Here is a 24,095-nt window from a genome sequence, read left to right on the forward strand (position 1 = left end):
TTGTTTTAGTTGGACACATAACTTCCTGAAACAAAATCAGAATACTGTTAAGGAAGATAGCAGGATGGATTTGATCTCCACAGTTAACAGTATCTTGTACAGAGAACAGGGTTCCTTATGTCCCTGACATTTAGAGAGCTCTCAGTATTGGCTGACAAATGGTAAATGCAATGATCAGTGCATAGGCCGTCACACAGCTATGGTGATCTCCAAAAATCTGTATGAATGTACATATGTTGTGCATAATATGTGATTAATTGCATATTTGAACTTAGGAGACTATTTCTGAATAAAATGAACTTTCATTTTTCTTAACAGCCAAGTGATATTTGTTGTATCCCAACTCCTCCTTTGTATGCAACCCTGGATGAGGAAGGGCTATCAATAATCCCCTACGGAAATAGCCAACTGGTAAGATAAAGTGAGGGGAATTGAGATCGTCATAGCTATTACTGCCTATGCAGTGTGCATTGCATTTAGCTATTTGTCAACCAATATTAAGTGTAAGGAGGTTAGGAAAAGTAATTATTTCAAGGCAGTCAGGAAAACTTGGGATGGAAAATGCATATTTACCTGGAAACAATGATGAGAAAGAGGCTTTTAAACTCAGGCATGAATAATTAAGTAGTTAAATCCACAAGTAACTATATACACTACCTCTACCTTCAATAACAAAATGACAACAGCGGTGATTATAGCCACAGCCAGAGGCCAAAACATAGAGGAGGCTGTTAGCTCCACTTTTGTTCTCTAAATGAGCTCATAATAGAAAATCTTTTGCTGCTTTCCATGTATTTTTCAATATTAATTTAATTCTTATCATAAGACATATTTTATCATTTCATTTATTTTCTAAATGTTAATATCTTGTGGGAAGCAGTGCTATGTCATTTTAAGTACAAATATCTTTTGGGAAACAGTGATGGATCATCTTAAATGTGTATCAATAATTTGGAAAATGTATTATCAAGCATAGACAGTAAATATGATTTCATTAGAACCCACCATGTTCATTTTATGTGTCTTTTGTTTGTTGGGTTGTTCTGGTGCCAGGCTAGACCCAGGGCCTCATGCATGCTAAGCATGTGCTTTACCTTTAAGTTTCACCCTTCGCCTACCACTTAGTTTTAGTTAGCTTTGTATTGCTGTGACCAAAAGACCTGACTCGAATAACTTAAAGGAAGAAAAGTTTATGTTGGCTCACAGTATCAGAGTTTCAGTCCTTGGCTGGCTGACTCCATAGCTCTCGGCTCTAGGTGAGGCAGAAAATTATGGTGAAAGGCCATGGTGGAGGAAAGCTGCTCACAGTTCATGCCAGCCAGGAAGAAGAGAGAGATCCTCGTCCAGGGACAAAATATAAAACCCTAAAGTCACGTCCCCAGTGACCCACTTCATCTAGCCACACCCCACCTGCTCAGTTACCACCCAGTTAAATCATACCAGTGGATTAACATACTGCTTAGGTTACAACTTCCACAAAGTCCAACCATTTCACCCCTGAACATTCCTGTATCATCTAGCATGAGAGCTTTTGGGGGAACCTCTTATCTGAACCATAAATGTCCATCTTAGTACAGTTTCAAGAAATGCTCATCTGAGTTCAAACTGCCTATAAAGCAGTTATATATATATTGAAGTAAAACCTTCAATAGAAGGTTTTTACTTTTATGAGCTAAATTCATTTTGGTCCTCTTTTTGAGTTTGTGCACTGTGGGTCAGAGCCATGGAAAACATGGTGGGCCAACATCTACCTCCTCTTGGATAGACGGCACCAGACAAGTTGCAGTGAAAGCCTTTCCTTCCTTATACTTCAGCTTGTTTCCTTCTCTTTGGCTCCATGTATTCTTTCTTTCCCTTTTGTCAGAGGAAGAGGGATGCAACAGTATAAAAAACTACTCCAAGAATAATCCCTCTACCCCATTAACTCAGTGAGGATGTGATCATGTTTAGTTTCTAAATGATTTATTTTCATTACATTAAATTTTACGAGACAATATATCTGGATCTTACAGTTGTCACAATGCAAGCTGGCCAAAGGTCCTCCTAGGATTCTGCTGAGTGGTTTGAATGTAGCCAGTTAGTGTCCTGGCTTCTCTTCTATTACAGGCTGAGGTCTGGAGGGGAAGCAGAGGCACTGGTGCCCTGAGCAATTCTGTTTTGCATATTTCATCTCTTAATTTTTTTCTAATTTTTAAAAAATATTTCTCATGAGAATATTAGTTCTAGAGGCCTTTATGTTTTCTGTGAAAATGGTAGCAGGTGTCCTCTGGTTTTGGATTATTTCCACAGTAGAGGGGTGCTTAAACTTCTTGTGTCCAATCAGAACACTTGACCTGGGGTATTTGCTCCTCTCTGCTTTCTTCATTCCAGGAAAGCCAGAGGAGGGGCAAGTGAGAATAGACACTGCTGGAGTCATCCACATACTGGATTCTGTGGTTCTGCTACTGCACCTCCCTCTGTCCCTTGTTTTGATTATTTTCTTCTTTGCCCCACTGATGAGAAGGATATTCCCACACTACGCTTATGAGGCTAGCTGAACACCCTGCATACTATATTGGACACATGAAGTCAACAGCAGTTTATTAATCACAGATATTCACATCCCAGTGGAGGAGACAGTACATACCACAAAGGGCCGCTTGTGGGATGCTCTTAAAAAATGACCAACTAGAGACTGCAGGCTTTGTAGAATCAAGGGGTGTGGTGCCCCAGGTTCCCATAGGAGTAAGTGATTGGTTTGTGGAAAGAATTCCACAGGCTATCAGGGAACTGGAAACCACTACTCAGGAATAAATAGGAATTCTGTCTGGTCCCCTGGATTAGGAGAGTTGACAGGGAGGGGACCTTGCCTGCAGAAGCAGAGCAGGGAGAAGAACTTGTTGTGGAGCCATTCATGGCCTCCAGGTTTTACCAGATGTCAAGGCAGTGAATAGTATGGAACCTCCATGCCTAGACTCCCACTGTCATGACTCTCCTTAGCCAGGGCTTGTTTTATTTCTCCTCTTTTCATCCTCATGTGCATCCTTTACTTTCTTTCAAACTAAAGAGAACAAAATGGTGGATTTTTAGATTTTCCTCTCTCTCAGTATGATATTGGAGAGGAATTTCTACATCAGAAGGGTATGTTTTATATTTTTCTTTAAGAGTCAGTTTTCTAACTGGATAACAGACAGCAGAGAGGCTGGAAAATGCATTTCTTACCACCACTTTTAGATCTGAGCATTTGAAATAGAAGATAACAATGTGGGTAATTATGTATATGTGTGTATATATGCATATATGTTTATATATATGTACACACACATATATGCACATATGTATGGGGAGATAGATAGATAAGTGCTTCTGTTAAAACACTTATAAACTGATTTCTTTTTTGTATGGACTGAACCCAGAGGCACTCTATCTATAGCATGAGCCTTTTTTTAATTTTGAGATTCCTGCTAATTACTGAGGCTAGTCTTAAACTTGAAATCCTCCTGCCTCAGCCTCTTTAGTAGCTGGGATTGCAGGCATGAACCAATGCTTGTCCTGGCTTAGACTGAATTTTTAAATGTATTGATATAAATATCACATATATATTTATATCCTTGTTTGCTCCTATGTTGAGTGTTCCCAAAACTACTCTAGATATAGTGATTTTTCTAGAACTCATAGGACCCATTATATAGTCATACCATGCAAAAGCAGCAAAGAGAAGGTGCCTGAGGTAGAGTCCTGGGAAACTAGGTATAAGCATCCCAGAGTCCTCTCATTGGAATCACACAGGAGACAGGACTAATTCCTCCAGCAACAAACCATGGCAACATGGTTTCATGATGTGAAGTGCTGTCGACCAGAGCCCCAGATTTTCATTGGGGAATCCAATCACATATGTAGCCTTGGCTTAGTATATAGCAAAATTACAGATTCCCAGGAGGAATGCAGGTAGGTGATCAGCACAAACTGTATTGTTTGCTCAAACAGTGTAGGATCATGGAGCCAGTGCTGACATTTAGGGAATGATGTGAACCTCCTGAAATCCAAGTTCCTAGACAAGACTTTGCAAACAGGCCTCTGTAAATACAGCATCTCAGGCCTGCCATGGGAAGAACACTTTCCTGAGAGCTCCCAATAGAAAGAAATATATTTCTGGGTGTGTGAGAATACAACTTCTTCCATTTGCCTTTTATTTTCTCTGCTTCCCTTAAAAACTGAAAATCAGAATAAGCTTTGTCAGTTAATCAGAATGAAGCAATTGCAGGTGCTTACTGAATACTCAGTAATTGCCCAGCACACTAGGCAATAGCAGCACAATGAGAAGACATGGCCCTTGCATTCAGAATTTGTACAAGTTTAACTTGAATTACCAGATTTTTTAATTAATTATATTATTAACCCAACACAGGTCTGCACTCAGGGAAATATTTTAAAAGTAAAAGGAACTCAGTAAACAAAAACCCTGCCTGCTTGCCAAAAACATCTAGCATTAAAAGTATTAGAGTCTTTGCCCACCCAGTGCTGTTTAACGGGTACAGTATCCTGACTCTGCAAAGGCAAAATCATTTGTTCCTTAGATACAGACTTGTATGAGTGACTGAGGTTTTAATCCTATTACTTATGATCATGAAATTGACCTCCCTATGAAGAAGTAGGGATTTTAAAATAAGTTGAGAAGACTCTATGGAGCTTAATTAATTAATCCACAGAATATATTTATTTATAATCTCTACTAGAGCTAATAAACTATGGGTTAAAAATTTTGGTTGAGTGACCTTGGAGCTTAAACAAATGTTTGAAGGATAAAATTCAGCCCAAACAAAGTTAAAGTTATCAAATCATTAATTGACCAAGTAACTGGTGAACAGAACCAGTTATTCTGGGCATAACAGTGCAGAGCTGCTTTATGGTTCATATCAACAGTAGGTTTATGACCTCAATGTTATATCAGGATCCCCAAATGCTGTAACTGCTATTAATGGTTCATTTGTTCAACAATTAAAGTCCTACATGATCTGAGTTCTAGCCTAAAAAATAATTTAATGCACAATCAAAAGCAGTAATAATGGTTAGAAGGCAAGACATGGTAGTTCAGTTACTCAGTAGGGGAACGGCTGGCCTTTGAACTGAAAGTCCATGAAATAATTTTTTATCAGTCTGGTGGGGACATTAACCCACCCTCCATTTGCCCTTCATCTGCTGTGTCCACCCCTCCCTACCAAGTCATGCTGACCTTTTGGCTGTAGCTTTGGTGTAAGTGAAGGAGTTCCATCTTGAGCTCCATCTCAGAGAGTGAATCATTAAGTGCCAAAAGGCCCAAAGGTAGCCACACTGACACAGGACTGCAGCAAAGCTCCAGCGTGCCTTTCCCTCCCAGTCTCTTACTGCCAGCACACTCTTCTGCCAGTTGTCTTTCACTGTTCCTTTTGTTTAAACCCTTGAAGGTCACCTTTGAAAGGTTAGTCATGGTTCCAAATATAAGTATAAACTTCTCACTGAGATGGAAGAGAGCATTTAAGTTTTAATTCCAGCCTCACCCCTGTACTGCTGGTCAGTTTCTAGATGAGAAAGCAAGGAGAGATGTTCCAGACTTATGATGGGGCTCCTGGGGCTAGGTCTGATAAAACCATCATAAGTTGAAAATATTAAGTCAAAAATGAATCAAAGGGGGTTCCATCCCCAACACCACACACACACACATACACACACACACACACACAAATGCACTGAAGGGCTGGGGTGGAGTGCAGTGGCAAGATGCTCACCTAACATGGATAAGGCCTGGGTATGTAGGGCTGCGACTGGGGGCGTGTGGGAGGCACTGGGTTCAATTCTCAGCACCACATGTAAATAAATAAATAAAGGTCTATCAACAACTTAAAAATATTTTTTTAAAAATTTCACGTATTACACCTAACCTGAACATTACAAGCTAGTCATGCTGACCTTTTGGCTGTAGCTTTGGTATAAGTGGGAGGAGTTCCATCTTGAGCTCTATCTCAGAGAGTTTCCCCTCAGGCCCTGGATAACTCCTGCCCAGCCTTGAGAGAGGTTCAGACTTCATATAATTAGCTCAGGAAAAGATCCAAATTCAAGACTCAATGTACAGTTTCTACCAAGCATGTATATCTTTCACGTCCATCCTGAAGTTGAAAAATTGTGATGGACCCATTGATATCAGGGACAATCTGTCTTGGTTTTTCATACAGGGACATGATGAAGGCTAGCTAGATAATGAAGTCACTACAGAGAATAATAAAAATATCAATTACATAATCACATGTATTATAAATTATTACATTTTAACAGACTTTACCTTCTAACTTTTGAGCATATCCGGCAGCAAATGTCTCTGGATACTAAATTTTCAGATCCAAAAACCATAAATCCTAAATTGGTGAATATCAAGATCATAGAGCCTAAATTTGGCTCCTGTAGAAGTTTCTAGATATTAGCCCATTTGCCTTATTGTTGAGAAGTTAAATTTTACTCCTTTATTTATTTCCTACTTTCATTTTTTAGAGTTCTGGGAGCTTTTGGGGTATAACTTTGTTTCTGAGACCTGAAATATCATCCAGATAGAAAATGTTTTTGTTTTTTCTCATGGTCAGCACTCAAGTATTTTTGTTTTTAAAAATGATTCTTTTCAATTTCGAACATTCTCCTCCTTTTATTTCTTTTCTTATTTCTTCCCATTTTTTATGTTCTTCCTTTACTTGCCTAGATTAAACTCACATATTTCTTAAATTGTTTCTTATATTTTTCCATATCTTTTTTTCTCTGTGTGCTAGTAGATTTTGTCCACAAAATTGGGTCCCTATTTCTATTTTTTTTTTTTTGCTATGAATGGATATTACTTAGCCCCTTGATATTTTTAATCCAGCAGTCATACTATTAATCCACAAGAACTCCTCCATTTTCATTGATTTCTTTCTTTCTTTCTTTCTTTCTTTCTTTTTTTTTTTTGTTTACAGTGCTGATTTATGGTTGCAATAGCCTTTCAATATTTAAGTCATTACAAGCTTTCTTTTCTTCTCTCAACTATCTGTTTCTATCAGGATATATACCACACTATATTTCTTTTACTGAATGTTGATTTCAAGCACTGACTATGGGTCCTGGGTAAATCAATACAGTATGTGTGCAGTGTATAAATGGGAATTAGTTTGACAGCACACATGCAAAAGTAGACACACACACACACACACACACACAATCTTAATCCATTTCCTCTATCATAGAATAACACAGCCTGGATAATGTATCAACAACACAGATTGATTTCTTACCATTCTCCAAAACTGGGGAAACTCCAAACTTTGGGAGTTGGGCTGGCATCTAGGGAGGGCCTTTGTGCTCCATCATCCCACAGTTGAAGGTAGAAGACAAAGAGTCGGAGGGCACAAGTCATCCTTCAATGAAGAACCCATTCTCACAGGTGCCTTTGTATCCCATTCCACTCTTTAAAGCTCTACCTCTTAATACTGCTACATTGGAAATTGTATTTCCAACACATGCTTTTTTGAGGGACCCTTTCAAACCATAACACAAGCACACACCTGAATGCCTAAAGGGAGGGGTGAATAATTTCATGAATTCTTTCTGTTCCACACAGAGTTGATGTTTTCCTTTTATTCTCCCTGGACCATCAAGGTTCAGAGCAACCTGATATTGAGATCTGTTTTGGTCCCAAGTCTGAACATCTGTCCTGGAATTCTTCCCCCAAAAGTACACTTTGTTTAGAGTGCTTCTCTTGAATTCATGTATAGCTACTCCCTGTTATTCATGGGGGCTAGGTAGAGGTCTCTCCTGCCATTTCCTGAGAAACGCTTATAATAAACTACCCTATCCTTGTCCTTTGTATTTTTCACTTTGAACTGTTTATTTGTTGTTTATAGTTTTCTATGGATCTGTCCTCTCCGTGCCAGAAATGTGGTCCTATGTTGTTTTTAGGCTGAGAATAGCCCCACAATTTTCAAATTATTTACTTGTGATTTTCCAGGTATCTCTAACAAAATTTCTGATCTGTCATTAGAACACTTTGTTGTTTCTAATGCCATTCTGAACCTGTTCTTATCAAAATACACACCTTCTTAATAATGAGTGATTGGGTGGAGGAGGGTAGGTGGTATGTGCTCAGTCTTCTGACCAAAACGGCTTCTGCTTCCTCTTGAGCATTGTTTGCCACTAAAAACAGATGCCTTTCTATTTATATAATATGTGCACTTTGGGGGAAAGTTAGATAACACAGAGAAACAAGATGAAAAATAGCACCTTCTAAAGTTTCATGTATCATGATTTTAGTAATATACAGTATGTTTAATTTTGCAAAAAGTTGCTTCAACCATGGAATGTAATATTTGCATTTTATTGGGAAGAATTCCTCTATTACAGATGCTCCTAAATCTTAGAGCTCATGCACAGGCCTGCAGTGCAGTCCATCACAATCAGAAACCTAGTTTCTAAATACACTTCCTGCATAATGAAAATCAGAGCTTTTCCAATATTCAGTGAATGGGAATAAAATATTTAGTTCAGTCCTATGTATTCATAAAGTACTTGTTCTAATATATTTTCACTCTCATAATAAAAAAAGAAACTATTTTTTGCTGTGGATTTATAAACCACTGCAAAATACAGCCATAAAGTCTGCTTTTAAAACCATATGGTATTAGTCAGTGAGCTGAATCATTAGACAATTAGAGGCTTACTTTTGTTTTAAAATAAGAAGTTTGATGTAGGAAGGTCAAGGCTGGAATGGCTGTGGTAGAATGGATCTACCAATTCTTTTATGGTTTCATTCTGTTCCCTTAGCATACAGGCTAATAGCTTTTACTTATAGGAAAGGATGTCTGGGCATCTCGGTTCCCTGTCTATGTTCCTGGAAGAAGCACTAGTCAACTTAATTCTTCCATTCCAATAAGAAAACACTGTTGGATACTCTACCAAGTAGAATTTCATTCTTATCTAATTGAATGTAGCCATCACAGGATGACACTTGTCTTTTTGTCCATGGAACAAAATCATGATATTCATAAGTTATTAAACAAAAGGGGATTTTGGCAGGCAGTTGGCAGTGCCTTTGTTTCTGAGACCAGTTCTGTTATAGTGCATGGCATTTATGAGAATCAATATGGTTATGGGAAAATTGGGTAAGTGCTATTATCAAACCACAGGTAGTCATTATCTATCTCCACACAACTGTACAGAGACATACAAATGCTGGTGGAATGCATAATGGAATGCACTGTCACATTTGGAAAGATAAATGCCTGGATAAAAACGACTTTCTTTCTTCTTTTTTTTTTTTATTAGCCAGATGATGCTTGTGACAACCATACTGCTCAGTTGGGTGGCACTGAGGAAGAAAAAGAGGTACCAGAAGTTATCCAAACGAGTGGTCCTGTGGTAAGTTATAGAAGGGGAACTGCGGGTAGGCATGAAAGAAGCAGCCATTTCTTCAAGACAATCATGCAAGCCTTGGGAAAATTGTGGTGTGATTAAGACGGTTGGACAACCACAGCTTTCAACATATCTGTCTACCTTTGATCAATTTGTAAGAAAAATATTCAGCAGCAAATAAGGTAAAGTTTAATAGGTAAATCCACAAATAAATCCATTATTTTATGAAAATAGACATACACTGAGGAATTCTATGATTTGCAAGCATTTCTTTTTTGATAGAGTTAATGTCCTTACTTTTTTTTTCTTTCATTTATAAAAATTCTCTTAGGAGTTCTAGTACCACTGAGTTACAAGTCTGCCTGCTGCAACAGGCTCTTCTCTTGTTTCTGGGTGTTCTTTTGTTCCCCGCTGCAGGTGGATATCCGTCCCCTTATGAGGACAGCACTTCACCTGAAGTGTCCAGTCCTCCTCTCTCTTCCCTATTCCCTCACCTTCCCCAGAAAGCCACTTCTCTTTGGGGTTAACCAGAGCAGGGCAAAGTCACACAAGCCAAGGACAATGATCAGGCCTCTATTAAAGTACAGTGGGGAAAGGTTGCTGTGTTTATCCCTCACTCACTAATTTTTCTCATCTATTTCTACTTGTAGCCTAGCCTAAGGTATCTTTTCTCTCCCAATCTAGAGTTTATGTAATTTATTTTCCCATCTTCTTAGCCCCTCTCCTGACTTCTTTCCAGATAGAACAAAGCAAACTGGCAAATCCCAATAGGTCCTTTCTTCTCTGCAGAGATGATGTTGAGCAGTGACTTTTAGTTTGAAAGAGTAGTCACAGATTGAACCTACCCATGGCTACTCATACCTCTAGTTATTTTCTTTCCTGCTTTAGAGGAGATACTACTGTGTAATCATTTCCAGAATTTTCTGCATTTGCTTTATCCTTGTGCTTGTGTTAATGAGGCAGGAGGTAGATTTGGGGAAAGAATCTACATTATTTCTGAAACCTCTCTCTCTCTGACTTATATGAATGATGCTGTGCTTATTCTTTCCTGTCTTTTAGCTACATCTTGTTACTTCTGTTAGGTTTTAGGAGAGAGAGGGTTGGGCATATGGCTAACTACCATTGTTTCCCAGATTATAATCCCTCTTGTTTACAGAAAAAATACAAAAACTCCTTTGGATACTAAAAGTGCTTCACCATCTGCTCTCTTCTGGTAACCAACCCTTGGTTCCCTTGAATTAACCTCAGAAACCATCTACTTCTAAAAACAAACAGGCACATACCCTAAGTCTTCCAGTATCAACATTTGTTAGGTCTTTTCTTGCCTTTTAGAATGGGCAACAGATTTTGAACAGGCTCTTCAAAGAAAGCACGTAGATGGCCCATAAGTTCACTAAAATGTACTATCATTTATGATCATAGAAATGCAAATAAAGCCATAGTGAGATCTCTCTAGATTTCCTGTGGAATGGCTCAAATGGAAAAGACTGACCTCATTAAGCAGTGCCAAGAATTCACAGCACATGGACCTTTTATATGCTGGGAATATAGGTGACTCATCCACTTTGAAAGATGATTTAGCAGCTTCTTAAAGTGTTAAGGATGTACTTACCCTTCCACCAGCAGGTGGTACATATCCATACAAAGACTGTTTAAATGTAGTTATATTTGTAAAAGCCCCAAACTGAAAACAGCCCAGATGTCCACCTACTGGTACATGGATAAACAACTATAGTATGTCCACACAGTGGAATACTACTCAGCAGTAAAAAGCAATGAACTGTCTACATTTAACATGGATGGACCTCAAAATAATCATGCCATGTAAAGGAAGCCAGACCAAAAAATATTCAATATATATAAAATTATAGAAAGTGGAACTAACGTAGAGTGACAGAAAGCTCAGTGAATTGCCAGCGATCTGGGGAAGGTGAAGAGGGGAGGGGAGGAGAGGAGAGATCTTGTTCATTATTATTATCTTGACTATAATTTTTGTCAAAAATTATCAGATTGTATGCTGTGTACTCCTTAAATATTGCAGTTTAAATTTTCACTTGTGTGTCAGTTTAAATATTGTGTTTTAAATATGCACTTAATTGTATATTGGCAGTATCTTGATAATAAGTTTATTGAGAAAAACTTTTGAACTTTGAACAAGTGTTCAAAGGAATTCTCATAAAGGACTATGATTTTATTTATAGTCAACATTTATTTTGAAGTAAACTACTTACAATAAATAAATGAGTAGTCTATTCATGTGTTAGATGTGGCTGACCCTTGACTCTTCCACAAATGCCCCTAAATCTGCATTTATAAAAGATTTACAATCCAGTCTGCCAGCATCCGAAACCTCATCTACAAATCACTTCTTATATAGTTAAAAGAAGACATTTCCCTTATGTTCAGCCAAGATAAATGAAATATTCAGTGGAGATGTTAGTTTGTTGAAAAGGCAAAGTAATCAATCTTGTTTATTTCCAATGTCTTAAGTGAAAATCAAATAGCTACACTTGCTATTGATTCATAATTCACTGCAAAATACAATCACACCATCTGTTAAAAATCATCAGTTGCATCTGTGTTTGCTTCCTATAAAAGGAAATCTAAGGAACCTTGATTTAAACAAGTAGGAGTTTGTTTTAATCACAAAGTAAGAAACCAATGGTGGATAAACCAAAGCTGGTACAGCTGTAGCAGGGTGCAGTGGCAACTTTCCCATGGACCTCTGGCCTTTTCCTGTGTACAGGGCCACCTTAGCATATGTAGTTATCCCTTATTCTTACAAGATGGTTAGGAAAATCTAGAAACTGTGCTGATGTTTCTGTTAGGACCATGTGCCAACTAACTGTTCATTTTTAACACAAAACCTTAGTTCTGTGGAAAACCTGCACAGTAGAATTTCTTTTATTTTTCATTAACAGATTTTGACACTTTTCACAAGACATTTGCTTTTGTTTTCTGTTTTTCTTATTTTAGTCGCCGGAACCTTGTTTCTTTTTGTATAAACTTCTCTAGGATTTTTGTTTGTTTACCCTCTCTTGCAACTGTTTCAATTTCATGAATTTGAAAAATGTTAAGGATGTACTTCCTCTTCCACCAGCAGTTCTGAACTTCCACAAAGATTTGTTCTTCATTTCCTTCATTTCTTACCAACACTCAGTGGATACTTTCCACCTGAGAACTGTTTTCTTCAGTTTCTAGACATTGTCTTTCATTATGTCTACAATTATTTTTTTCTCCCCATTTTCTAAGTCCTATCCTTTTAGAATACATTGTTGTTGCTTTGCCTGAATTATTAAAATTTATTATTATTGTTATTTCCTAAACTTTCTCTCATGTAAGTCTGTTCCTTCTGTCTTCTAGATTTTTTCATCTTTATGTTCTAGATTTAATATTTTTTCTTATTGTTATTTTTTTTCTTGCCTCACTCTATTTGTAAATGTCAGCAAACATTCTTATTTTCTAAGAAAAACATGTTTCTCTCTGATTTACTCATTGTTATAGAAGTATGTTCTATTTCAGAGTAGCCATAGCTACTTATTTCTGAAGATGAGATATCCTTATCTCTGAAGATAAGAATTAAATTATTTTTCAGAGTCAAAATTTTTAAGCTTTTTGATGTTGAGGCATAATTTACACATAATAAGTGCATATACTTTTGGTACATAATTCAATTAGTGTTAACAAATTTGTTAATCTACCAAAATGTAGAATATTTTCATCCCACCATCAAACCGATGGTGGATAAACCAAAGCTGGTACAGCTGGAGCAGGGTGCAGTGGCAACTTTCCCATGGACCTCTGGCCTTTTCCTTTGAACACTGCCACCTTAGCATGTGGAGTTAACCCTTATTCTTACAAGATGGTTAGGAAACTCTAGAAACTGTGCTGATGTTTCTGTTAGGAGCAGTGTTCCTCTTAGTCAGTGTTCCTTCTCTCCCTTAGAGGTAAAAACCCTGCTGTGATTTCTAACACATTAGGGTGGTTTCCCCTTTCAAATAGATGGAGTCATAAAATACTCTTTTGAATCTGCTTTTTAAATTAATGATCATAATTTTAAGATATACATTGTATGTAATCCTATTATAACGAATAGTAATCCGTTGTACCAATATGACACTATTGGCATATTTATTCACCTACTGATGGACATTAGGATTATTTCCAGTTTGGAGCTATTGAAAGCAATGCTGCCATGAACATTAATACAATATAAAGAATGTGTATTTTTATTTCTCCTGGGTATTGATGCCATAAAATTGAGATTTTTGATAAACACAAATACAGCCTTGGTTCTTAAATTCAGCAAGTAATAATTTTATGGGTAAATCCAAAATAACTAAATTCTATCTTTAAAATAATCTATAGGCAAACATAACAATAGCAAAAAGTAGTTTATGCATATCCTGTGTGTTGGTTATTGTCAACTAAAGCTTGGTCTTCATGGGTAAGCTCACAGACAACCCTGTAAAATTCTTTGCAGTATTTTCAGCATTGACTAAGATATAAACATTTAGTGTTTTCCAGTGATTTTCCAAATGTAAATATTCCGTGGAGAGAACATGGTAGCTTTTGCAATATGTAGCAGTAGTGATGTAAACAGTGACGTATCTGCTAGGACATGAGCACCATCTGGTCAGGAAACTGCACACCTCCTATTGAGTGGCAGCGAGTGTCCTCCAGTGGATGGAGAACTTCTGATCAAGACTGTGGGTCCTAGGAGTTTTTCTTCCTGTTCAGTTCCCCAGGCCCTTCCCTAGGCTATCAGCACCCTGTCACAAAGGAGGGTGGTAGGTCCACCCAAATACTCCACCCAAGGAAACACAGTGGAAAGGTGTTCCACAGGGCAGAAGATTTCAGCACATTTGCAGATGGAACATAACAGCTCTCTGAATTTCTGAAGTTTTCTGCAGAGCTAGACTTCATTGATTTTTTTTTTTTGAGTGATTGGTGTAGGAAATTATTTGATGTTTCCTGTACTGTTAGGTAGATTTGTTTTTCCAAAAGGCAAAAATTGTCGGTTGTAAATTCATCTAAGTGAATATTGGAATATGCTAAACTTTAAAGTGTGTAGAGCGGGTAGATAGGTGTTAGTACACACTCTCATTGCAAAACCAAAGAGGGAGATGAAGAACTCTTAGTTTTTTACTTCTGGGCAAAGCTGATTTCTGCTTTTGTTCTCCCCTCCATGTCTTCATTGTGACTTCTGGAGTTCCTTTTCCTTTAGACCTTTGGGCCTGCACTGGAAACTCACCCATCCCAAACACTTAGATCATTTTGTTTGGATTGTATTTTTTGCATTTTCCTAGGATTATATTTAAGGATTACCTACATTTTTAAGGAAGGGAAGGTCTATGTGGCTTCTGTTTTTACAAACATTTCTTAATAATTTGCCTGTGTTCTTTTCTTTATTATTTATTTTTCTCTTCTGTCCTGAGAAATTTTCTTTTATGCTACTTTTAGGCAGAGGTTTTTATCTTCCCAAACTAATCCCATTTGCATTATATCCAGAAATTTCTGCAAGTTTTCTGCTACAGAATTCTCTGCTGATAATCCAGTGTTGTTAAAAATCTGTTCGTGTGTGTGTGTGTGTGTGTGTGTGTGTGTGTGTGTGTGTGTTTCCTGCCATTTGTAGTGATATGGGGAAGACAGGGAGGTAGATGTTTTCCATCTTGGTTCAAATTTCTTGTGCTAGGTCTTGGGTTTTATTTGTTTCTTTAAAGAAAAGTTCTTTATTCATTTTATAAAAGAAATATAGGCTATCTATATGAGAATTGAGAAAATATTGTCAAATGAGTTGAGAAAATTGGTCAAATGAATTGAAGATTGACAGTTATTTAAAAAGAACACATTATATGTTTTCATAAGTATCAAATATATTTAATTTTGTGATGTTTCCTTTGGCAAAGAAAATAATGTTATTTTTTAAATTTCAATATAATCATTGTACATTACAGAAAAAAAACAGTTCTAGCTTTATGAATGACAAAGAAAAAAAGAGTTGGTACCATTGCTACTGAATTCTATTCACTAAAAAAAAAAAAAAAGAACAGTCATAGAATTTGCAAAACTGAACCAAAAAGTATTAGACCAGTTAAGTAGTTGTTTTGCTTCCCATAGAGATACTTAGCATAGGTGGACCAGGTCTGATGGGGTAGCCATGTGATGCCCTCTTCTCATGGACACAATCAGATCTACAGAATCATCATTCGTATGATCCTTATTTGTACAGAATACCTGACAACTCTAGGCTGTGGTCCTGTCATGAGCATATACCAGCTGAGATCTTTTTGTTTGTTGGTTGGTTTGGTTTTGATCAGGAAAGCCAGAGCTTTCCCAGAAGCACTCTTGGTAAGTGTATTCTTACATTTTTGTTAGCCACACTAGTCACATGATCTCTCTTGGCTGCAAATGAACCTAGAGATCAAGGTTTTGAATTTATCACCTAGCTCTCTGGAATTAAACCAAGGTAGTATTGAAGCAAATGAAGTTTGTGGCAGATAACAGCACTGTTTGCCACAGAGATCAGTTTCTGTCAGAGGGACTGGCATTCAAATGGCTCACAGCAAGGCTCTACCTGTCAGTGCCCAGGCAGTCATTGATTCATATATTCCACACGTCTCAATATGTAGATACAGTGGAATGCACAACCACATTAGAAAGTATTTGCCTGAATAAGAATGGTACTTTCATTTCTCCATTTAGCCAGATGATGCTTCTCTCAACAGTACTACCCTTCCCAATGGGTCCCGGAATGAAGAAGGGAGTTTTGTAGATCCCAGGATCGGCTCCATGGTAAGTTCTCTCATGCTAATACAATTGCATGTGAAGGCAAAAATCAAAAGTCTAGGCAATTAATGAAGAAAGGTAAGAAGAAGTGATTTCATCAAGACAAATTAAAAAGCAGAACTTGACCTAGGATTTCAAAGAAGCCACAGCTGCTGGCAGGACCCCCCCCCAACTTTGTAACAATCAGGAACATGACTCAAAACTTAGGAATGATGAAATGAAAGGTGACTGCAAAAACTAATACCACTGTGTCCAGAAACCAAAGGGTGTTCTTTGCAAGCCAAGAGGAACTTGTTAATTTTGGTCCTCCTGACTGAGTTCACATAAAAAATTACCAGAGGCTCAGCGATCTGGCTTACCTTTGCCACGTTAACCTAGAAGTCTCTTTATCCACAGGATAAATTTAAAACCTTCCTCCTGATTTTGAAGACTCTAGGATTTTGCATGCATTTCCAGCCTTAGTTTTCAGGGCTCACTCATGCAGACTCTTGCTCTTTATCCTCGTGACTGAGGGCTCCTGATCTTACTTGACCTTAAGTAACAGAATGTGAACTTTTATTTGTCAGAAATTCTTGTCACTCCCCCTCCAGTTCCCTCTACCAAGAACTTCTGCTCAGTGTCTCAGAACTTGTGCTCTGACGGGGTAGATGTGATGGACTCCTCAAAAGACAGTGAAAGACCCCATTAGAAAGGCCTCTTCAGTGGTAGCAGCTAGTCAATGACAGATGGAGGTGACACCCTCAAATGTTCCTTTGGGCAATAATTTGTCAATCATTGCCCATTTTGAAAACAAGATAGCTGACATTTACTTACATGACACACTACCAAGATATCCCCATTTAAGAAGAATAAAATAATGTGAATTGTTTTTACCATAAATAACTTATCAGTAACTCTATAAGCTGTGGCACAGATAGGCTGAAGGATACCCATAATTTCTGACCTACTAGATGAAAGTCTGTATTTTCTTTTCTCATGCGAGACCTTGCATTGGAATGAAAATAAACTAGAATGTCTCTATTTTAGATATTATCTCAAATTCACCCTACTTATTAATGAAAACAAAGTAAATCATTCACAAACTCTGGTAACTATCAGAAGGAGTTCCCGGTAGTAGATCTAACACAATTATATTGTATCCCTGTGACTAAGGGATACAATATAAAGGGCTTCCTGATCTAGCCCTTTCCCAGGATCCTTTATCTTCCACCTTAGCTGGTAGCACCCATATGCCCACGAATTATCCCTTTGCATCAACTGTAACTTTGCCTTCTCACTTTTTTCTGCCCATCTCTGAGACCTGTGGATTTTATCATGTGAATGGCTGTAGAATATTTCTACCCCCTGCCTTTCTTACAACTACTTCTTTAGTGTGGAAACTACTTTCTGCATTGCTGAAGTAGCCACATAAGGTATCTCCCAGTCCTTAGCTTTGTACCCTTCTAGCCCATCCTTCCCATGGCTGCAAGTCACCAATATAAAATGCAAGACTTGCTTAAAGGCTACAGTGTTTATCCAGCACCCTGCAGCTAACTTGAAAGCTCCTGACATAGTCCTACCCCTGTCTGCATCTCTAGCTGACTTTAATAAGCTCAGTGTCTTGTTCAAGCCAGCAAAAAAGGTCTGCAGGTGGGTGGTTCCATGTATGTACTGAGCAGAACTTGGAGTAGGGTGATTGCATAATTGGGTGCTGAAGAAGAGGCAGATAATGCTTGTGTTTTAAGTTTCTATGGGAGATATGACCACAATTTTATTACTAATAAGACTGGTGCTTCATTTTTTCAACTTTCCATATGATTGATTCATTCATCCATTTGACAATCATTATTGAGAACATATTGTCTACAAAGCAAAACAAAAAAAATTTAAGCAAAAAAAAGAGAAAAGAAAACACTTTTCAAAAAAGACACACACACACACACACACACACACACACACACAAAACAAACATAGAAAATTTAAAAAGGAAAAAAGAAAGAGAACCTATTGTCTAAAATAGGGTGCTTGGAAGTTTGAGGATGTGAAAGAAAGAAAATGATCTTGCATGGCACTTACAAGTAGAGCTGTCCACAGCAAATTAAACACTCAGATTTCATTTTTGTTTTTCAGAAAACAAATTTGATACCAGTAATGACATAAATAGAGCACTACTGGGCCTAAAACAATCTCATTGGCATCAATCTCTTGACTTACTTTGGATTCTTTGTTATTGAGGATATCTTTATTTATAAATGCTGTACAAAATGGTTGGTTGCTAGAGTAGCCCTCAGATTCTGACTTCACCCCCACTGTACTTGTCCTGAAAGGATCCTAGGCCTTCTTACCATGAGGTAACTACTTTTGTGAGCCACATGGTTCTTGCTTATAAAAGAACTACAGGCACCCCAGTTTGACTCCCAGGTCTCTTGAGGTGGTTGGATTTTTAGTAATTGAGTGAAGTAGGATTAAGGGTTGGGGGTCTATCCTGCCAGGATGAATTCTGAAGGACACCTTACTGTCTCTTCAAGACTTCAGCAGGCCCCAAGAATTTCCCTATTTGAATTTATGTTATGAAAAGGCATAAAGTATGTAATCTGACTTTATCTTTCCCAAAACTATGCCTCAACTTGACTAGTACTTTTTTTTCCCCTCAATCTGTAATTTTCTTTACATATTTGAAATGCCACCTTTATTAAGATAAGTAAAATCCTCACTTTTTAAGGGTCTATTTCTATGGTTTGTTTTAAAAATCTGTTCACACTCATAAAAATCTACATCTAAGATTTCTTTTTCTTTAGAAATTTTTTTCTTCCAGAAAAACTCACCAAAGGCCATGCCTACCCCTTAAAAAAATTAGAACTTTTCTTCTAATGTCTCATCACCAAGTAAAATACTTCTTGGTTTTAAAACTTGCAATTGTTTAACTGGAATGGAGTGTGCATTATATCAAATGATCATCCAGAATCTATTAAAATAAATAGATGTAACAGCAGATTCCACCAACTGCAGATCAGATATATTTTTTTAAGTTGCATTTATTTTGAACATGTCCAAACGTTTTCCCATTTTCATTGTTCCCTAAGACATACAGCATAGCATCTGTTTTCATAGCACCTATATTGTACTAGTACAAATATACAAGCAATCTAGAGATGATTTTAAGTATACAGAAAGAGGTATGTAGGTTAATTTATAGAAGGGACTTGAGTTTCCATGATTTTTTTTATATCCACAGGGGCTCCTGGAACCAGTCCCCCGTGAATCTTGAGGGATAACCATATAAATGCTAAGCATCTAGCCTCTCTACTTGACCTATTTCAAAACTCAAGGACCCTTTGTGGGCAGGCTGATCTTCCTTTTCCATTTTCACTGAGTGATTTTAAAAGGAGAGGGCTGCTGGTTGTGGTGGTGCACACTTATAATCCCAGCAGCTGAGAAAACCGAGGCAGGAGGATTGTAAGTTCAAAGTCAGCCTCAGCAACTTAGCAAGGCCCTAAGCAACTTAGCAAGACCCTGTCTCTAAATAAAATATGAAAAAGGGGTAGGGATGTGGCATGGTGGCTAAGTGCCCCTAAGTTCAATCCCCACTGCAAAAATAAAAGAATGAATGAATGAATAAATAAATAGCAGAGAGCTCCTTTGTTTTTTCTGTTTTATTTTTAACTCTTATGATTCTAAGTCCCAGGGTTTCTACTTGGCTTTTAGCCCCTTCCATAATTGGAGCTGACCCTCTTGATTAATTTCTCTCTTATATTTATCTAATACTATGACTCAATTCCTGGAGTACCCTGCTCTCCATGATCCTTGTGCTGAAACACTTCAGCTTTGTCCATGTCTGAAATTTCTTCTTCTGTTTCTGGCCTGAATGTTTTCACCTGTCCTCTGCCTCTGTAAGTCCTTTTCTTTGTCCCTTGGTTCAAGCTCAGGTTCAACCACTTCATCCACAAAAACCTTCTGGGCAGCTCCTCTTCCCTCTGAATCATTTTCCAATAATACTTATACTTTATAGAAATAAGTTCTTAACAGTGATTGTGTGTCTTCTAATAGTGTTCTCTATGTGTTATTCTGTCCTCCTCATTGTAAGTGGTCCAAGAGGAGGCATTATGACTCAAACTTCTGCCCCACAGTAATTTATATTACAAAGAACAGACACTCATCAGTACAGTAGGCTAGCTAGAGGCCGATTACACTGAGTAGATGGACTCTTCTCCACAGATTAAGAAACTAACAATTCAGTGAGTTTAAGCATCCTAAGCCTTTAGCTTTAAATTCTCAATAAATTCTCAAATGCATTAATAAATTAAACGTTTCTCAGTTTTCCAAAGAGTCTTCCCTCCCACCAGGGATTCATTTTAAGGCTGACAAAGCATTTCTTTGTTAGAAAACTTTAGGAAACCACTGAAAAGTTGTCCCCATCTTTTCAAGGATTTTCATATGTGGATACATTAGTCAGCTTTCTATTATGACAACAAAATCCTGAGATTATCAACTTAGAAGGAGAAAAGGTCTATTTAGCTTACAATTTTAGAGGTTTTAGTCCACAGCCTGTCAGTCCCAGTGCTTTGGGGCTTGTGGCAAGGCAGCACGTCCTGGCTGGAGTGCACGGAAGAGCAAGGCACTTCCATCATGGCAGCTGGAAGCAGAGAAGAGAGGAAGAGGAGGGATCAAGGTCCTAATATCCCCTTCATGAGCACACCCCCTTTGACCTATGGCCCTCTATTTTGGCTTCACTTCTTAAAGGTTCCACTACCCCTAATTGCTCTAAGTTGGGGACCAAGCCTTTAATACTTGGGACTTTAGGGGGAGATTGCAGATCTAAACTATAACAGTAAATAAGCTTCATTCTATGCTGTGGATTTTAGAGCCACTACAAATCTGACAGTGAACTACATAGCTCTTATATAGCCCTTGGACTTTTTTGTCTTTATTCCCGCTCATTACAGTATTTGGGCACCTGTGTTTTAATAATTGGCAATCTATTTATACAATTAAAGTATATCAGCTCCTTTGAAATGAAAGAGAATATCAGGCTCAGAATTTGAGACTCCCTTGTGTGATTTGTAGAAAACATGATAAAGGATCTTTTATGAAACAGATGTTCAGTTATTGCAAAATAAATATGAGAATAAAAGAAAACATCAAGCTCTAGGGGACAAATTTTATGTGTGAATATCATACAAAAAATTCTTGACCAAATAGTAGATTTTCATTGTCACACATATTCACAGATAACTCTCACATGAAAATTTATAGAATTTGTTAGAATTTCTGTGTAAATTTTTCACATATCCAACTAGACTTGAACAAAGAGATACTCAACTTCTGATGACATTGCAGCCAAGTTCAATGCTTTGACAGGATCTCAGTGAAGAAAGTACTAAGTTGATTAAGAAGAGAAACAAAATTAGAAAAGATACTTAATTTTTGTTATTGCCTATGTGTTTTGCAGTGAGAGAATTAACCTGTTAATATTTGTAATATAATTAATAAAGACAAATGCATCAAGATTAGCAAATCAAATAATTTACATGACATCAAGTTTTATAATTTGTATATCTTAGCAAAGGTTAAATAGCAAATATTGAAGAGCTAAGAAAGCAGGCTTATATTGACCTTGACATTGTTCCATTTTGAGAAACCCGAATGGAACACATCTAAACTGAATGCAGTGACAATGAAAATTAATGCAGACCAGCTATGAAATCATAAACTTTGTGTGTGTGAAAATAACTCTTATGTGAGTCAGAGTGAAATGATGGGTAGCCTATATTTGTGGTATAATGTTCTGTGCTCATTTTCCCTTGCTTAGCAGTCCATACTGGAGGCTATTCCAGATGTACCAGTTCATTCCAATGGGTCTGCAGATGCGGGTCAGTCAGCTCAGAGTACACTGAGTGGTGAGTGACATGATCACCTATTGAACTTAAGCTGTGTCTTCTCACTTGTGTTTGGGAACTTGACACAGTAGTGAGTTTTCTTTTTTAACTGTTTCTTTTAATACATTTATTTTTATACCAATATATAAATACATAAAACAGTATACCTATTAGTGGGTTATCATATGATGTTTCAATATATGCATACATGGGGTAATGGTTCCATCAGGTTAAATAGACTTGTCACCCAAACATCATTTCTTTGTGGTAAAAACTTTCAAACTCCTTTCTTAAATTTTTTTTGGAATTTACAGTACATTATCATCTTTTCTAGAAACCTTACCATATGATAGCACACCAGAACTCCCTGCTCCTGACTGTAACTTAGTACCCATCGAGACCAACTTTCCCCATCCCTCTTCCCCCCAATAGTGAATTTCTAAAAGCAAAAAAGTATGTTTTTCTAACCATTATTATTCTATTGCTTCCAGTATTCTCTCTTTCCTCTCACCTTCCAACACTTGATTCTGTCACAGAAGACAAAACTAATAGTCATGCTGGAAGCAGAGTTTCTTCCTCCTCTATCACCAGCCAATTATCACCAATTTAGAAACTCCTCACTTAAGCAGTGTCTTTGACTTGAGGCCTCTGCCCAGCAGTTGCAGGAAAACCAGGAAGCAGGCCACTTCCAAGACTCCCTAATTACTGCTCAGGAACATTTTTTTTTTTTTTTTTTAGCAGCTAGCAACATATAGGATTACAGCGGTAGCTTTTATCTGGGTCTTTTCTTTCTGAGAGGTGGGCTCCCTACATGGGCTCAGAATGGAATCTCAAATCCACCTGATAGATGGAAACAGGCTCTTGAGGGCCATGTACTTTTGTGATTGCTCAAAGTTTTCCAGAAGTATGTGCAGTCATCTTGTAAAAACAGCCTATACTTTCAGCATTCCCAACACAATTCAAAGAAATAGAGTTGATGAAATGTTCCAAAACTGACTCGATGATGATTGTCCAACACTAATGTGCTAAAAACCATTGATTTGTCTACTTTAAGTGATATATTTCATGGCACATGAATAGTATTTCAATAAAGTTGTCACAAAACAAATCAAGGAGAAGGTATTTTCCAGAAATTATTTATTTGTTATTATTTATTTGTATTTAATGCCATATGGTAACCTAGCTCAAATTATGCTGCCTCTAAAAGAAACATCAGTATGCAGTGGTCCTCTGGTTTTGGAGAATTGGCCAGTTTAATTGCTACTCTCCAAAGACTTTGTACATTTATCCTTAAGAGGTTAGAGTATTATTTAATATTTTTTCTACCTCTATTTTGAGGGCAAGCCTCCATATGACAAATGAAAACTCACAACTTTGCCATTTTTGAAATTCATGGCACATCCATTTACTGGGTTTCCAAATTTTAATGTAAAATTTTAATGTAAAATTAATCAGATCTTCCATTAATTCTGCCTTTTGTTCCTTTTTGTTCCAGTTTGTCAAATTGTCAGCATCTATAGAAGAGGGCAAAAGAGAATTGAGTTCTTTTTGTAATCAAATAAATAATTACTTTGCACATAAACAGTTTTGCCAGGTAGTGAAACAAGATGACAAGCCAAAATCAATCAATAATCAGAGGATGGGATTGCTCACATAATTTATGAATTCCTTTGTTTTGGGTCAAGGAATCTTCTGTTCTAATTTTCAGACTAGCTGGAGAAAAGCAATTCTGTAGGGCATTATATATATTACTCAGCAGACTTCTTCTTAATGTGTATCATACAAAGTCAGGTAACCAGCATCAAATAAAGAAATTCACATTAGTTCATCTGAACACACCTTTCAGTGAAGCCCAAATTCAATTTGAACATGTCTTAAGAGGCAAATATTTCACAGTTTAAAAAAAAATAAGAAGAGGAAGAAGTAAAAGGAGAGAGGAATTCCACAATCTCCTCTTTCTTCCTCTGCTTCAAGCTTCTAACTCTCCAGTAAGTGAAAGTGGGTCTGGATGGGCTTAATTTCAATATCACAGGAACATATAGAAATACCCTGCTTGGGGCTAATCCTAAA

At 37.3% G+C, this 24,095-nt stretch overlaps 1 protein-coding gene across 6 annotated transcripts in view; it reads left to right on the plus strand.

Moving 5' to 3' along the window:
- Positions 1 to 24,095, plus strand: part of Arhgap28 (Rho GTPase activating protein 28) — a 186,048-nt gene that overhangs the window by 122,111 nt on the left and 39,842 nt on the right. For 4 of the 6 annotated variants that reach the window (XM_040275092.2, XM_078030365.1, XM_078030366.1 and 1 more), the window contains exons 4-6: positions 9,295 to 9,387; positions 16,087 to 16,176; positions 21,959 to 22,046. In XM_040275092.2, the coding sequence (XP_040131026.1) occupies positions 9,295 to 9,387; positions 16,087 to 16,176; positions 21,959 to 22,046 (271 nt within the window). The remainder of the gene's footprint in view (positions 1 to 9,294; positions 9,388 to 16,086; positions 16,177 to 21,958; positions 22,047 to 24,095) is intronic. The other 2 variants (XM_078030362.1, XM_078030364.1) reach the window with 2 other exon arrangements.

This window comes from Ictidomys tridecemlineatus, chromosome 13 (genome assembly GCF_052094955.1).
Source record: "Ictidomys tridecemlineatus isolate mIctTri1 chromosome 13, mIctTri1.hap1, whole genome shotgun sequence".
NCBI lineage: Eukaryota > Metazoa > Chordata > Mammalia > Rodentia > Sciuridae > Ictidomys > Ictidomys tridecemlineatus.